Here is a 15622-nt window from a genome sequence, read left to right on the forward strand (position 1 = left end):
TGAGAAGAGAAAGGGCCGATCGAGGAGGGGAGAGAGAGAGAGAGAGAGAGAGAAGAGAAAGGGCCGATCGAGGGGGGAAGAGAGAGAGAGAGAGAGAGAGAAGAGAGAGAGAGAGAGAGAGAAGAGAAAGGGCCGATCGAGGGGGGAAGAGAGAGAGAGAGAGAGAAGAGAAAGGGCCGATCGAGGAGGGAAGAGAGAGAGAGAGAGAGAGAGAGAGAGAGAGAGAGAGAGAGAGAGAGAGAGAGAAAGGGCCGATCGAGGAGGGAAGAGAGAGAGAGAGAGAGAGAGAGAAGAGAAAGGGCCGATCGAGGGGGGAGAGAGAGAGAGAGAGAGAGAGAGAGAGAGAGAGAGAAGAGAAAGGGCCGATCGAGGGGGGGAGAGAGAGAGAGAGAGAGAGAGAGAGAGAGAAGAGAAAGGGCCGATCGAGGGGGGGAAGAGAGAGAGAGAGAGAGAGAAGAGAGAGAGAGAGAGAGAAGAGAGAGAAGAGAGAGAGAGAAGAGAAAGGGCCGATCGAGGGGGGAAGAGAGAGAGAGAGAGAGAGAGAGAAGAGAAAGGGGCCGATCGAGGGGGGAAGAGAGAGAGAGAGAGAGAGAGAAGAGAAAGGGCCGATCGAGGAGGGAAGAGAGAGAGAGAGAGAGAGAGAAGAGAAATGGCCGATCGAGGAGGGAAGAGAGAGAGAGAGAGAGAGAGAGAGAGAGAGAAGAGAAAGGGCCGATCGAGGAGGGAAGAGAGAGAGAAGAGAAAGGCCGATCCGCGAGGGGGGGGGGGGGGCGGGGGGAAGAAGAGAGAGAAGAGAAAGGGCCGATCGTGGGGGGGGGGGGAAGAGAGAGAAGAGAGAGAGAAGAGAAAGGGCAGACCGAGGGGGGGAGAGACAGAAGAGAAAGGGCCAATCGAGGTGGGGGGGAAACGGAAGAGAAAGCGGCGATCGGGGGGGGGGGGGGGCGGGGAAAGAGAGAGAAGAGAAAGGGCCGATCGAGGGCGGGGGGGGGAGGAGAGAGAGAAGAGAAAGGGCAGACCGAGGGGGGGGGGGGGGAAACGGAAGAGAAAGCGGCGATCGGGGGGGGGGGGGGGGGGGGGAGGAGAGAGAAGAGAAAGGGCCGATCGAGGGGGGGGCGGGGAAGAGAGAGAAGAGAAAGGGCCGATCGAGGGGGGGGGGGGGGGAGGAAGAGAGAGAGAAGAGAAAGGGCCGATCGGTGGGGGGGGGGGGGAGAGAAGAGAAAGGGCCGATCGAGGTGGCGGTGGGGGGGCGGGAGAGAGAGAAGAGAAAGGGCCAATCGAGGGGGGGGAAAACGGAAGAGAAAGCGGCGATCGGGGGGGGGGGGGGGGAGGCGGAAGAGAAAGGGACGATCGGGGAATGGGGGTATCAATTTAAAATTGCCGCGAAGAGAACCAAAGAGAGGTTAGCAGACATTTCTTTACACAGATTTGTTGTTGGAGCATGGACTGCTTTGCCACAGATTGGTTGAGGCAGAGACCATTGAGGGAAAATTGAATAATTATTTGAAGCAGAGTAAGATACAAGGCAATGTGCAGATAGTGGGGTTAGTTTAGTATTGCTCTAGCAAAGAGTCAGCACAGACACAATGGACCGAATGGCCTCCTTCTATACTGTAAACTGATGTAGGAGATGACAGCATTAGCATGCCACTGAACTAATAGAAAAATAATTTAATGAACTTGAGAGCTGCATCTTACATGCTGATGCACGTCAAATATAAGGTCTCTATGGCTAATCTTGTAACTTGAGCCACTTATGACTTAAGATACTGTACTAACACACTAAGGTTTTCACATACCTTGAATAAATCTGGAGGATAGAGTTTATTATATTTCAATTGGAGGGAGGCCACCTGCACAAAAATCTACTCAATCATGTTATTGTACCTAGACTTGTATCAGCATTTATTCCAAAGCTCACAGCACAGATAATGATGCAACTCAAAACTTAACCAGCTGTTTTAGGCACTAATCCAACTTCAAAAGAAGGCTGATCCTGATCAGATCAGTGGATCTTTTTAGATGATGCCATTTCCAGTCAGGTCATTATACTGCCCTCCAATGAAAATTGGATTATTGATTACTCATTTAAAAAAAAACCTGCAACTCCATACAGTACAACATTTCCATCTGTACCAATGCCGAAACTCAAAAGCAGTCACAGAGAGAGAGAGAGAGAGAGAGAGAGAGAGAGAGAGAATATATATATATATATATATGCGCGCACAGGGAGTTAGGATACAGTCTTTTCCCCTTCAAGAACAAGGCTCAAGCCCTGGTGAACTGGCACTTTTAAACACTAACACAGAATCTCAGTCCTCAGCTTTCCTAAATTTACCACTGATCAAGTCAAGCCATGTTGAAAAGTAGAAACCCACAGTCCACTTTTGCAGATCAAGGGGTGTTACATCTTACATAATGGATTACACTACATTATAACAGTGACTACACTTCAAAAAAAATGTACTTCATTGGCTGTAAAGCACTTTGGGGTGTCCTGTGGTAGTGAAAGGTGCTAGATAATTGCAAGTCTTTCTTTATAATTCAGGATCCTCAGTGGAAGAGGGGTGGGCAGGGAGGTAAGAAGAGTAAAGCAGGATAATTAAATATAAAGGCTACAAATCCTGTTGCAGAGGGAAGGGATGTACATTGTCAAGGAATCCGGAAAAAAATTGAGGGATACAGAGTAAATATAAAGCTGATTTTACATCGTACAAAACCCTTGCTTGTGATGGGGAGGTTTCACAGCCCACTACAACCAAAACTAAATCTGCTGGGATTCACTTAAGGCTGTAGCCAGGAAAACACCATACTAATGAGTCCTCCTCAGTGAATCCCGCAAGTTGTCTTTTGGGTTGCAGCCTCCTGCACAAACCCTCACATCGGGAGCACAAGTCTACAGCTGAAGGGTTTTTGAGGAGATTTGTGTAGCCTTTTATCATATCTGGTGAGGGAGAGGGTTCCTCTGGGGAGTGCAGCCAGGGCCAAGATCATAGCACCATGGGTGGCTCAGCTGTACAGCTATTGGGGCCGGGGGGGGGGGCACGGAGAAAGAGAAAGGTCAGGTCAGTAGTGATGGAGGATTCTATAGTTAGTGGAACAACAGGCGTTTCTTGGGCCACAGACGTGATTCCAGGATGGTTGGTTACCTCCCTGGTGCCAAGGTCAAGAACATTCTGAAGGGGGAGGGTAAACAGCCAGAGATTGTGGTCCATATTGGTACCAACGACATAAGTAGAAAGAGGGATGAGGTCCTACAGGCAGATTCTAAGGAGTTAGGAAAGAGATTGAAAAACCAGACCTCAAAACATAAGAACAGGAGTAGGCCATTCAGCCCCTCGTGCCTGCTCTGCCATTTGATAAGATCATGGCTGATCTGTGATCTAACTCCATATACCTTAATACCTTTGGTTGCCAAAAAGCTATCTATCTCAGATTTAAATTTAGCAATTGAGCTAGCATCAATTGCCGTTTGCGGAAGAGAGTTCAAAACTTCAACAACCCTTTGTGTGTAGAAATGTTTTCTAATCTCACTCCTGAAAGATCTGGTTCTAATTTTTAGGCTGTGCCCCCTACTCCTAGAATCCCCAACCAGCAGAAATAGTTTCTCTCTATCCACCCTATCAGTTCCCCTTAATATCTTATAAACTTAAGGTAGTAATCTCCAGGATTACTCCCGGTGCCACGCACTAGTGAGTATAGAAATAGAACAGATGAATGCGTGGCTGGAGAGATGGTTGGGGGAGTGGGATTTAGATTCCTGGGGCATTGGGACCAGTTCTGGGGGAGGTGGGACCTGTACAGGCCGGAAGGGTTGCACCTCAACAGAGCTGGGACCAATATCCTCACGGGGAAGTTCGTTAGTGCTGTGGGGGGGGGGGGGGTGGTTAAACTAATTTGGCAGGGGGATGGGTACCAGGATGTAGCATTGGAAAAAAGAAACAAGGTGTACAAAGGATCGGGAGAAAAATATAGCACTAGAGCAAGAAATAGTGTGGTAGTAGATGAGACCAGACTAAGAGAGAGTACAGAAAGTCTAAGATTGGTTTACAGTGCACGTGTAAACACACAAAGCATGGTAAACAAGGTTGGAGAGCTGCAGGCACAATTAGCCACATGGGAATATGATGTTGTGGCAATAAATGGATACCTGGCTCAAAAACAGACAGGATTGGGTACTAAATATTCCTGGATACAAGGTGTTCAGGAAAGATATGGAAGGAAAGGGCGGGGGGGGTGGCGGCAGTATTGATTAAGGAGAATACTGCAGTGCTGGAGAGAGAGGATGTCCTGGAGAGGTCAAGGACAGAATCTATTTGGTTAGAGTTAAGAAACAATAGAGGTGCCATTGCACTACTGGGTGTATTCTATAGGCCACCAACTAGTGGGAAGGATATAGAGGAGCAAATTTGCAGGGAAATTACAGTGAGGTGCAAAAGCCAGAGTTGTGATAATGGAGGATTTCAACTATCCTAATATAGACTGGGATAGTAATAGTGTAAGGGGCAAAGAGGGGGAGGAATTTTTGAAGTGTGTTCAGGAGAACTTTCTTAACCAGTACGTTTCTGGCACAATGAGGAAGGAGGCATTGCTGGACTTGGTTCTGGGGAATGAGACAGGCCAAGTGGAGCAAGCATCAGTGAGGGAACATTTAGAGAACAGCGATCATAGTATCATGAGGTTTAGAATAGCTATGGAAAAGGACATGGACCACTCTAAAGTAAAAATGCTCAATTGGAGGAGGGCCAATTTCAGTGGGATGAGAACAGATCTGGCCTGGGTAAATTGGAATCAAAGATTGGCAGGGAAAACTGTAATTGAACAATGGGCAGCCTTTAAGGAGGAGATAGTTCGGGTACAGTCTAGGTACATTCCCATGAGGGAGAAAGGTAAGGCAACTAAAGCCAGAGTTCCCTGGATGACAAAAGAAAGAGAGTAAGATGAAGCAGAAAGAAGGGGCATATGACAGATGTCAGAACAAAACATAATAGGAGCAGGAGTAGGCCATCCGGCCCCTAAAGCCTGCTCCACTATTCAACAAGATCATGGCTGATCTTCTAACTCAACACCATTTTCCTGCACTATCACCATTTCCCTTGCTGCCTTTAATATCTAAAAATGTATCGATCTCTGTTTTGAATATACTCAATGACTGAGCCTCCACAGCCCTCTGGGGTAGAGAATTCCAAAGATTCACCACCCTCCGAGTGAAGAAATTTCTCCTCATCTCACTCCTAAATGGCCTACCCCTTATTCTGAGACTGTGACCCCTGGTTCGAGACTCCCCAGCCAGGGAAAACATCCTCCCTGCATCTACCCTGTCGAGCCCTGTAAGAATTTTGTACGTATCAATGAGATAGTCAGATTGATAACACAAGTGAGAACCAGGCTGAATATAGAAAGCTCAGGAGGGGAAGTGCAAAGGGAAATAAGAAGGGCAAAGAGAGGTTTTTTTATTCGTTCATGGGATGTGGGCGTCACTGGCGAGGCCAGCATTTATTGCCCATCCCTAATTGCCCTTGAAAAGGTGGTGGCGAGCCGCCTTCTTGAACCGCTGCAGTCCGTGTGGTGAAGGTTCTCCCACAGTGCTGTTAGGAAGGGAGTTCCAGGATTTTGACCTGGCGACGATGAAGGAACAGGGATATATTTCCAAGTCGGGATAGTGTGTGACTTGGAGGGGAACGTGCAGGTGCTGTTGTTTCCATGTGCCTGCTGCTCTTGTCCTTCTAGGCGGTAGAGGTCAAGGGTTTGGGAGGTGCTGTCGAAGCAGCCGTGGCGAGTTGCTGCAGTGCATCCTGTGGATGGTACACACTGCAGCCACAGTGCACCGGTGGTGAAGGGAGTGAATGTTTAGGGTGGTGAATGGAGTGCCAATCAAGCGGGCTGCTTTGTCCTGGATGGTGTCGAGCTTCTTGAGTGTTGTTGGAGCTGCATTCATCCAGGCAAGTGGAGAGTATTCCATCACACTCCTGACTTATGCTTTGTAGATGGTGGAAAGGCTTTGGGGAGTCAGGAGGTGAGTCACTCACCACAGAATACCCAGCCTCTGACCTGCTCTTGTAGCCACAGTATTTATGTGGCTGGTCCAGTTAAGTTTCTGGTCAATGGTGACCCCCAGGATGTTGCTGGTGGGGGATTCAGCGATAGGAATGTCGTTGAATGTCAAGTGGAGGTGGTTAGATTATCTCTTGTTGGAGATGGTCATTGCCCGGCACTTGTCTGGCGCGAATGTTACTTGCCATTTATCGGCACAAGCCTGGATGTTGTCCAGATCTTGCTGCACGTGGGCAAGGACTGCTTCATTATCTGAGGGGTTGCAAATGGAACTGTACACTGTGCAATCATCAGTGAAGATCCCCATTTCTGACCTTATGATGGAAGGAAGGTCATTGATGAAGCAGCTGAAGATGATTGGGCCTAGGACACTGAGTATGAGAATAGACTGGCCTAGTCTGGGAACAGTATGAGAATAGACTGGCGACAAACATAAAAAGGAACCCAAAAGCCTTCTATAGGCATATAAACAGTAAACGGGTCATAAGAGGAGGGATGGGGCCTATCAAGGACCAAAAAGGAGATCCACTCATAGAGGCAGAGGGGATGCCCGAGGTACGAAACGATTACTTTGCATTTGTCTTTACCAAGGAAGAAGATGCTGCCACAGTCGCATTAAAAGGAAGATGTAGTTGAGATACTGGATGGGCTAAAAATTGATAAGAGGAGGTACTAGAAAGGCTAGTTGTACTTAAAGTAGATAAATCACCTGGTCCAGATGGGATGCATCCTAGGTTGCTGAGGGAAATAAGGGTGGAAATTGTGGCGATACTGGCCATAATCTTCCAAACATCCTTAGAAATGGGGGTGGTGCCAGAGGACTGGAGAATTTCAAATGTTACACCCTCGTTCAAAAAAGGGTGTAAGGATAAACCCAGGAACTACAGGCCAGTCAGTTTAACCTCGATGGTGGGGAAACTTTTAGAAACGATAATCCGGGACAGAATTAGCAGTCACTTGGACAAGTGTGGATTAATTAGGGAAAGCCAGCACAGATTTGTTAAAGGCAAATCGTGTTTAACTAACTTGATAAGAGTTTTTTAACGAGGTAACAGAGAGGGTAATGTGGTTGATGTGGTGTATATGGACTTTCAAAAGGCATTTGATAAAGTGCTGCATAACAGGTTTGTCATCAATATTGAAGCCCATGGAATAAAAGGGGCAGCAGCAGCATAGATGCAAAATTGGCTAAGTAACAGGAAGCAGAGAGTAGTGGTGAACGGTTGTTTTTCGGACTGGAGGGAGGTGTACAGTGGTGTTCCCCAGGGGTCGGTGCCAGGACCACTGCTTTTCTTGATATATTGTAAATATATTGTAAATATAATTCTTGATATATTGTAAATATAGTTTACAATTGTCAACCCCAGTCCATCACCGGCATCTCCACATCATTTCTTGATATACATTAATGACTTGGACTTGGGTGTACAGGGCACAACTTCAAAATTTGCAGGTGACACAAAACTTGGAAGTGTAGTGAACAGTGAGGAGGATAGTGATAGACTTCAAGAGGACATAGACAGGCTGGTGAAATGGGTGGACATGTGGCAGATGAAATTTTATGCAGAAAAATGCGAATTGATACATTTCGGTCAGAAGAGAGGCAATATAAACTAGAGGGCACAATTCTAAAAAGGGGTACAGAAACAGAAAGATCGGGGGTATATGTGCACAAATCACTGAAGGTGGCAGGGCAGGTTGAGAAAGCGGTTAAAAAAGCATACGGGATCCTGGGCTATATAAATAGAGGCATAGAGTACAAAAGCAAGGAATTCATGATGAACCTTTATGAAACACTGGTTCAGCCACAACTGGAAGATTGTGTCCAGTTCTGGGCACCGCACTTTAGGAAGGATGTGAGGGCCTTAGAGAGGGTGCAGAAAAGATTTACTAGAATGATTCCAGGGATGAGGAACTTTAGTTACATGGATAGACTGGAGAAGCTGGGTTTGTTCTCTTTGGAACAGAGGTGGTTGAGAGGAGGTATTCAAAATCATGATAGGTCTAGACAGAGTAGATAGAGAGAAACTGTTCCCATTGGCAAAAGAGTCAAGAACCAGACAGCACAGATTTATGGTGTTAGGTAGAAAAAAACCAAAGGCGATATGAGGAAAAACTTTTTTATGCAGCAGGTGGTTGTGATCTGGAATGCAATGAGGCGTGCGGGGTGGGGGGGGGTTGAGGGTTGAGGCAAGATTCAGTCATGGCTTTCAGAAAGGAATTGGATCAGTCCTTGAAAGTTGGGTGTCACACCTCCACTACTCGCCTTCAAACAGCCACCCAACCTCAAACAGACCATCGTTCGCAGCAAATTACCCAGCTTTCAGGAGAACAGCGTCCACTACACCACACAACCCTGCCACGGCAACCTCTGCAAGACATGCCAGATCATCGACACAGATACCACCATCACACGAGAGGACATCACCCACCAGGTACACGGTTCATACTCCTGTGACTCGGCCAACGTTGTCTACCTCATACGTTGCAGGAAAGGATGCCCCGGAGCATGGTACATTGGCGAGACCATGCAGACACTGCGACAACGGATGAACGGACACCGCGCAACAATCGCCAGACAGGAGGGTTCCCTCCCAGTCGGGGAACACTTCAGCAGTCAAGGACATTCAGCCACCGATCTTCGGGTAAGCGTTCTCCAAGGCGGCCTTCGAGACACACGACAACGCAAAATCGTCGAGCAGAAATTGATAGCCAAGTTCCGCACCCATGAGGACGGCCTCAACCGGGATCTTGCGTTCATGTCACGCTACACGTTACCCCACCAGCGAATAAAAGTTATCTGTTTTTAATACAACGGGTCATTTTCTGTCTTTCTCTTCCTTTCGGATGTTTCTCCCTCTCTCTGTTTTGTGCTCTGGCCGTTTGTATATTCGGTGGTCCTGTAGGTAACACCTCTCTGTCTGAACACTTTGATTGCCTTGACAACGGGCAGTTGGAAAGATTATCTGTAATCACCAGGTATTGTTCTCTGAATATAAATGCGAAACGTTCAAGGATTTCCACATTCACCTGACGAAGGAGAAAGCCTCCGAAAGCTTGTGATTTTCAAATAAAATTGTTGGACTATAACCTGGTGTTGTAAGATTCTGTACATTTGTCAACCCTAGTCCATCACCGGCATCTCCACATCTAGACAGAGTGGTAGAAGGGTCAAGAACCAGAGAACATAGGTTTAAGGTGATTGGCAAAAGAACCAAAGGTGACACGAGGAAAAACTTTTTCACACAGCGAGTGGTTAGGATCTGGAATGCACTGCCAGTGGGGGTGGTGGAGGCAGACTCAACCATGGCTTTCAAAAGGGAATTGCAGGGCTACAGGCATAGGGCGGGGGGAGTGAGACTAGCTGGATTGCTCTTGCATTGAGTCGGCAAGGACTCGATGGGCCGAATAGCCTCCTTCCGAGCTGTAATCTTTCTATGATTTATATAAAGCATTCTTATATAAATCAAATTATTTATAGAGAGTGCAGTGACTATATTGCAGCTAAACATAGTAGTCATACTGTGCCCAGCAAGATCTCAAACAGCAGTGAGATAAGTCACTGGGTAATGGGATTTCTTTGGTGCTATTGATAAGAGGAAGAAACGTAGATCAAGGAATGCCCTGTCCATCTTCAAATAGTCCAAAAGATCTTTAAAAATCAACTGAATAGGTAGACAGGACTGCTAGTTTAATCTCTCATGAAAAGGGTAAATTGTGTACTAGTGCTACAGGTCTGCAGTCAGCCCCAAGTACTAAGTGACTGCCAGAAGCAGAAGTGAACAGTTAAGTGTTTGCAAGCCAGGAAACAGGATCAGATCAGAAAAAACTGAAGTTATATCATAATTTCAAAAGGCATTCCCAGTTTCTGCTTCTGTACAAGTTACTTAGCAAGTGTGTAATTTAAGACGTACCTGTGCACGAAGTCCAATTAACATAAAATGAGATAAATGACCAGGTAATCTGTTTGGTAGTGTTGGACATGTCATCGGGACAACTCTTTATACTCCTCTGAATAGTGCCATGGGATTTTTACAACCATCTGGACAGGCAGATGGGTCCTCGATTTAAAATCTCGTTTGACAATGCAGCACTCCTTCAGAACAGCACTGATCTGTCACACTGATTATATGCTCCAGTCCTGCAGTAGGCCTTGAACGTAAAACCTTCTGACTCAGGTTGAAAGTGGCACCAACTGACCCAAGATGGCAGTACAATTTATGCAACATATTAACTAAAAAAAGTATAGGAGAGGCCTCAAAAAAAGCTTGCATTTATGTAGCACCTTTAACGTAAAAAATATCCTAAGGGGCTTCACAAATGTGCAATCAGACAAGAAATTGAAACTGAGCCAAAAAAGTAGTTAGTGGGAGGAGAGATTAAAAGCTTGGTTAAAGCTGTGGGTTTTAAGAAAGGTCTTAAAGGAGGAGAGGGAGGTCGAGAGGCAGAGAGATTTAGGGAGGGAATTACTGAGTTTAGGGCCTAGGTGGCTGAAGGCATGGCCAACAAGGAGTGGGCGATTCACAAGAGGCCAAAGTTGAAGGAGTGCAGAGCACTTGCAGGATGCAGGACTGAAGGTTAGAGATAGGGAGAGACAAGACCATGAAGAGATTTAAACTCAAGGATGAGAATTTTAAATGTGAGACATTACTTGACCGAATGCCAATGCAGATCAATAAGCTCAGATGTGTTGGATGAGCGGGACTTAGAATGGAATAGGATGTGGGCAGCAGAGCTATGGATGAGCTGAAGTTTACAGAGGGTAGAGGATGGGAAGCCGGACAGGTTAGCTTTGGAATGGTCGAGCCTGGAGGTGACAAAGGCATGGATGAGGTTTTGGCAGCAGATAGGCTAAGGCAGGGCAGAGATGGGCAATGTCACAGAGGTGGAAGTTGGTAGTAAGATGTTATTGGTAATGGCATTTGCCTCTTACCTCGGGCTTGCTAAGACTAGCTGAGACCAAAGAACCAGCGCCCACATCCAGCTCCCAGCGTTTGGTCCCACGATTCTCTGGATCCAATGCTGCAATGCGCCCATCCATCATACTGATAATAACCAGGGATCTGTGAGCAAAGAAAGTGGCTTTAAAATACAAGCAGGGCAAATACAAGATGAGGTCCTCTGATAAACAAAGTTTCTCATCAAAAAGTGACAACCCTCACATTATTCACTGAGGAGAGATCGCTAGAATTTCAGTAAAAGGTGGCTGGTGACATTTTCACATTGTCTATTTGCACAGATGCTCACCAGCATAATCATAGATTTTGCCCTTCTAAATATGGGTTGTGTCTGCAGAGAACATCTTAAAAGGAGACATAAGAAAAAAACTTTTTTACGCAGCGAGTGGTAGTGATCTGGAATGCACTGCCTGAGGGGGTGGTGGAGGTAGATTCAATCATGGCTATTGAAAGGGAATTGGATAAGTATTTGAAGGGAAAAAATTTGCAGGGCTACAGGGATAGGGTGGGGGAAGTGAGACTAGCTGGATTGCTCTTGCAGAGAGCTGGCACGGACTCGACAGGCTGCATGGCCTCCTTCCATGCTGTAACTATTCTATGAACTATACAACAGAGTCTACAGCACAACAGGTCATTCAGCCCAACTGGTATATGCCAGTGTTTATACTCCACACAAGCTTCCTCTCACTCTAATCATCTCTTCCCACCCTATACCCACATCCCTCTATTCCCTTCTTGTAAACATCAAACCTTCCCTTAAATGCCAATCTTGTCCAGTCTGCTGCCATGTTTCCGTTATCCTTATTACTGATGCTTAAACCCATCACTAGTGGTGGAACCAATTTGTAGTGATGCATTAAAAGCATTACACAAGATGTGTTTTGCACAACCTGAAAGAAAAATTGCACTGAAGCAATAGCCTAATGGCATACTGGTATGTCAAGTAACAACAAAGACTTTTGCAAGACATCTCCTCACTGTAAAACACCGTGTGCAACACCAATCTCCTCCTGGTATAAATCATAATTAGAGCCAAAAGATTAACTTAAAATCTCTGAGTTGACTTTATATTGTTTGCATTGTACATTTCTTCATTCCCAATACTTGGGTATTGCTGCACCAAATATGCAAAATCAAATTTGACGGGCTTGAGTCTCAGCTCATCTTATCCATCAGGATGGGTCCCTTCAGTTATGTTGAATAAAACAGGTTCTACTGCAAGACAGTTTAGTCTGTTGCAGTGAATAAGTAGAAATAATGTCATGTCCACTTGTGGAAAGCTTCCAAAGATCCATCAGACACTACTATCTTTGGGCTGTCAAATTTTATTGAACTTTTACTTTCACCCAAGAGCTTTAACAGCCGGCCTGTGAAAGGAACTGGCCTTTTGGGTCAAATGGCATTTCTTGTTCTTGCTTTGTTTATGAACTGTTCCTCGAGGAATAATCATGAGACAGCTGGCAATTGTGCTTCGTAAGTTTACTTAAGGAGCTTTGTTAAATACAACAAGTGAAAGAAAGTTAGAGCTGAACTGAGATAAGCAATTCCAAAAATCACCAACTGAAGTTTAAGAAAGAAGCAAAACAAAGACAAGGTTAGTCCCAGGATTAACAAACCACACTAACTGCATCTCACAGTGCAAAAACAAGTTCAATTAAAAAGAGACTATGTCCCTTGATGGATCACACACATTTCTTTCCACTCTTTAGTTTCAATTGGTGATTTCATTCCTTTTCTCCTCTATACACTGTTTTCTCATTCCTTCCTCCCTCTAATTCCTATGATTCTATAGGAACATGAACACTAAACAATTTTTTTTTAAAGTTCACCTTTCAGCACAAACACTTTTCCTTCCATCAGCCTTGATATTTGGGAGACATGATAAAATGCTACACATGGTTATATCTGTAGGAATTGTTTTGATCCTTGATCTCAAGGGATATGGGGATCGGGCAGGAGAATGGAGTTGAGGTAGAAGATCAGCCATGATCTGATTGAATGGTGGAGCAGGCTCGAGAGGCCGGATGGCCTACTCCTGCTCCTATTTCTTATGTATACAGCATTTCACCACATTTCAAAAGTATTTCACATATATTGCATTTCAAACCAGAGAACCGGAACGCAAGGGAATCCGTGAGGTATCAAATATTTATGTATTTGGGCATTACCAGAACCTTATTTTCCATGGTTTCCTAACTTTTTATTGTAAAAGAGTGCTAAAATTTAAAATGGTTTTATATTTTATAGGGAGGGGACTTGATTTTCTTTCACACTATCCCTACATTTTCATATGCTTTTTTCAATTTCTATTTTTAATATTTGCAAGTAACTCTGGCTTTAGATGCACCCTATTCTTAAAGGAATATGCCCACTTACCTCATAACTCTTCGGCTAGTTATCATTCTATTCAACCCCCCAAAGTTGTAAGATAAAAGTAGCCAAAAACACATGGGCTCACTCCAAGTCTTCAACCCAAAAGTAAGTTTTAAAAAATAAATAAATAAGTGGATTATTAAGATTACCTTCCACTGACCGATAGCTCTTGCGTGCAGTGACTGCAGCAACGATGCAGAAAAAGTTTTATGGTCAAAGCAGAGAATTTCTCTCTCTTCTGCACAGCATTTTACCATTTTCTCAAGATCAGAAAAAAAATAATTTCTGGAGGGTGCATGGGCTGGAATTTACCTTTTCTCACTATTGGACCCTCACTGCTGAATCAACAAAAAATATACACGCTCCATCCCCCAACCCCCTTTCTCAATTTGCAGCAAAAACACCTTCCACAACTTGTAGTCAGAGTCTGAGGTGTGATGAACTGCAGTACCACACTGGGGGTAGGGGGGGGGGGGGGGGAAGAGGTAGGGGGGGGGGGGGGGAAGAGGTAGGGGGGGGGAAGAGGTAGGGGGGGGGAAGAGGTAGGGGGGGGGGGAAGAGGTAGGGGGGGAAGAGGTAGGGGGGGGGAAATGAGTTGAGGGAGAGAGGGGGGGGGAATGAGTTGAGGGAGAGAGGGGGGGGGAATGAGTTGAGGGAGAGAGGGGGGGGGAATGAGTTGAGGGAGAGAGGGGGGGGAATGAGTTGAGGGAGAGAGGGGGGGGGGAATGAGTTGAGGGAGAGAGGGGGGGGGAATGAGTTGAGGGAGAGAGGGGGGGGGAATGAGTTGAGGGAGAGAGGGGGGGGGAATGAGTTGAGGGAGAGAGGGGGGGGGAATGAGTTGAGGGAGAGAGGGGGGGGGAATGAGTTGAGGGAGAGAGGGGGGGGAATGAGTTGAGGGAGAGAGGGGGGGGGAATGAGTTGAGGGAGAGAGGGGGGGGGAATGAGTTGAGGGAGAGAGGGGGGGGGAATGAGTTGAGGGAGAGAGGGGGGGGAATGAGTTGAGGGAGAGAGGGGGGGGGAATGAGTTGAGGGAGAGAGGGGGGGGAATGAGTTGAGAGAGAGAGGGGGGGAATGAGTTGAGAGAGAGGGGGGGGGAATGAGTTGAGAGAGAGAGGGGGGGGATGAGATGAGGGGGGGGATGAGATGAGGGAGGGGATGAGATGAGGGAGGGCTGCCGGGGGGGGGGGGGGTTGGGGATGAGGGGGTTGGGGATGAGGGGGTTTGAGGGAGAGGGGGTTTGAGGGAGAGGGGGTTTGAGGGAGAGGGGGTTTGAGGGAGAGGGGTCTCTACCTGGGCTTCTCTTCCCCGCTGGCCTCACTCTCCTCCGCCTCATCGTCCTCCACGATCGCATCCAGACCGCCTCCTGCCGCCGCGCCTGCTCCCGGGACCGACTTCAAAGCGCGGCCCCAACCGACAGGGGCCTCTCTCGCCGATAGCGGCGGCTCCTCATCTGGGAAAACACCGCCAGCCGCCACCGTCAGCGACCTGCAGAGCAGCAGCAGGAGCACCAGGGACGTGCCCCAGCGGCCATAGTGAACCCAGGCCTCCATAAGTCGATCATGGAGAGGGAGAAGAGGCCGACATCAACACACCCACAACCCGGACCCAGACTCAAGCAGCAGCCCGGAGATTCTCGGCTTCTGCCGTTCCGCTCAACGAACCCTGTGTTTGTTGTGGTCGAGTTTCTCGGCGGCTGGGAGGGGGCGGGATTGTCCGTCGCGCTTCGACACTGTCATTGGTTAAACTACCCGTCACTCTTTCCAATTTAGCCAATAAGCTTATCACGAACTCGGTTATCGACCCTCCTCACACCTCTTATTGGTTCAAATCGCTGTCACTCATCCGCACCGACCAATCATTTTAGAGCGAGTGGTTTTTCTTTAGTTGGGGGCGTTTAATCCCTTTCTCTGGTTGGTCCGCCTTCTTGTCACTCATTAAATGCGAGCCAATCAACTGTGCGCAAGTAAGGCGATCCACCGGCCGCTTTTCATTGGTCGAGCCGAGCCCGGTTGGGTCAATGAGGAGAGGGTGACGCGCGCTCTCGTGACGCTTCCAGAGAGTTCGGTTCAGGAACTTTTTTTTCATGAATGAGAGTTCCGGAGCCTCGTGATTGGACGAGCTGCTGGATGACATCACCGGGAAGACGTGGCCGTTTCCAAAGTCGCTCCGGTCGGAGGAGAGGGGCTACGGTGGCCGAATGGAGACCGTTCACCACCACCTTTTTCATATTGTCATCACCT

At 47.1% G+C, this 15622-nt stretch overlaps 1 protein-coding gene across 1 annotated transcript in view; it reads right to left on the reverse strand.

Annotated features, from left to right (window-relative positions):
• eif2ak3 (eukaryotic translation initiation factor 2-alpha kinase 3) overlaps positions 1-15063 on the reverse strand; it is a 63517-nt gene extending 48454 nt beyond the window's left edge. The window contains exons 1-2 of the mRNA XM_067981901.1: positions 14673-15063; positions 10985-11114 (exon numbers count right to left, since the gene is read on the reverse strand). Of these exons, the coding sequence (XP_067838002.1) occupies positions 10985-11114; positions 14673-14932 (390 nt within the window). The 5' untranslated portion in view covers positions 14933-15063. The remainder of the gene's footprint in view (positions 1-10984; positions 11115-14672) is intronic.
• Positions 15064-15622: the final 559 nt, after the last annotated feature.

This window comes from Heptranchias perlo, chromosome 1 (assembly GCF_035084215.1).
Source record: "Heptranchias perlo isolate sHepPer1 chromosome 1, sHepPer1.hap1, whole genome shotgun sequence".
NCBI lineage: Eukaryota > Metazoa > Chordata > Chondrichthyes > Hexanchiformes > Hexanchidae > Heptranchias > Heptranchias perlo.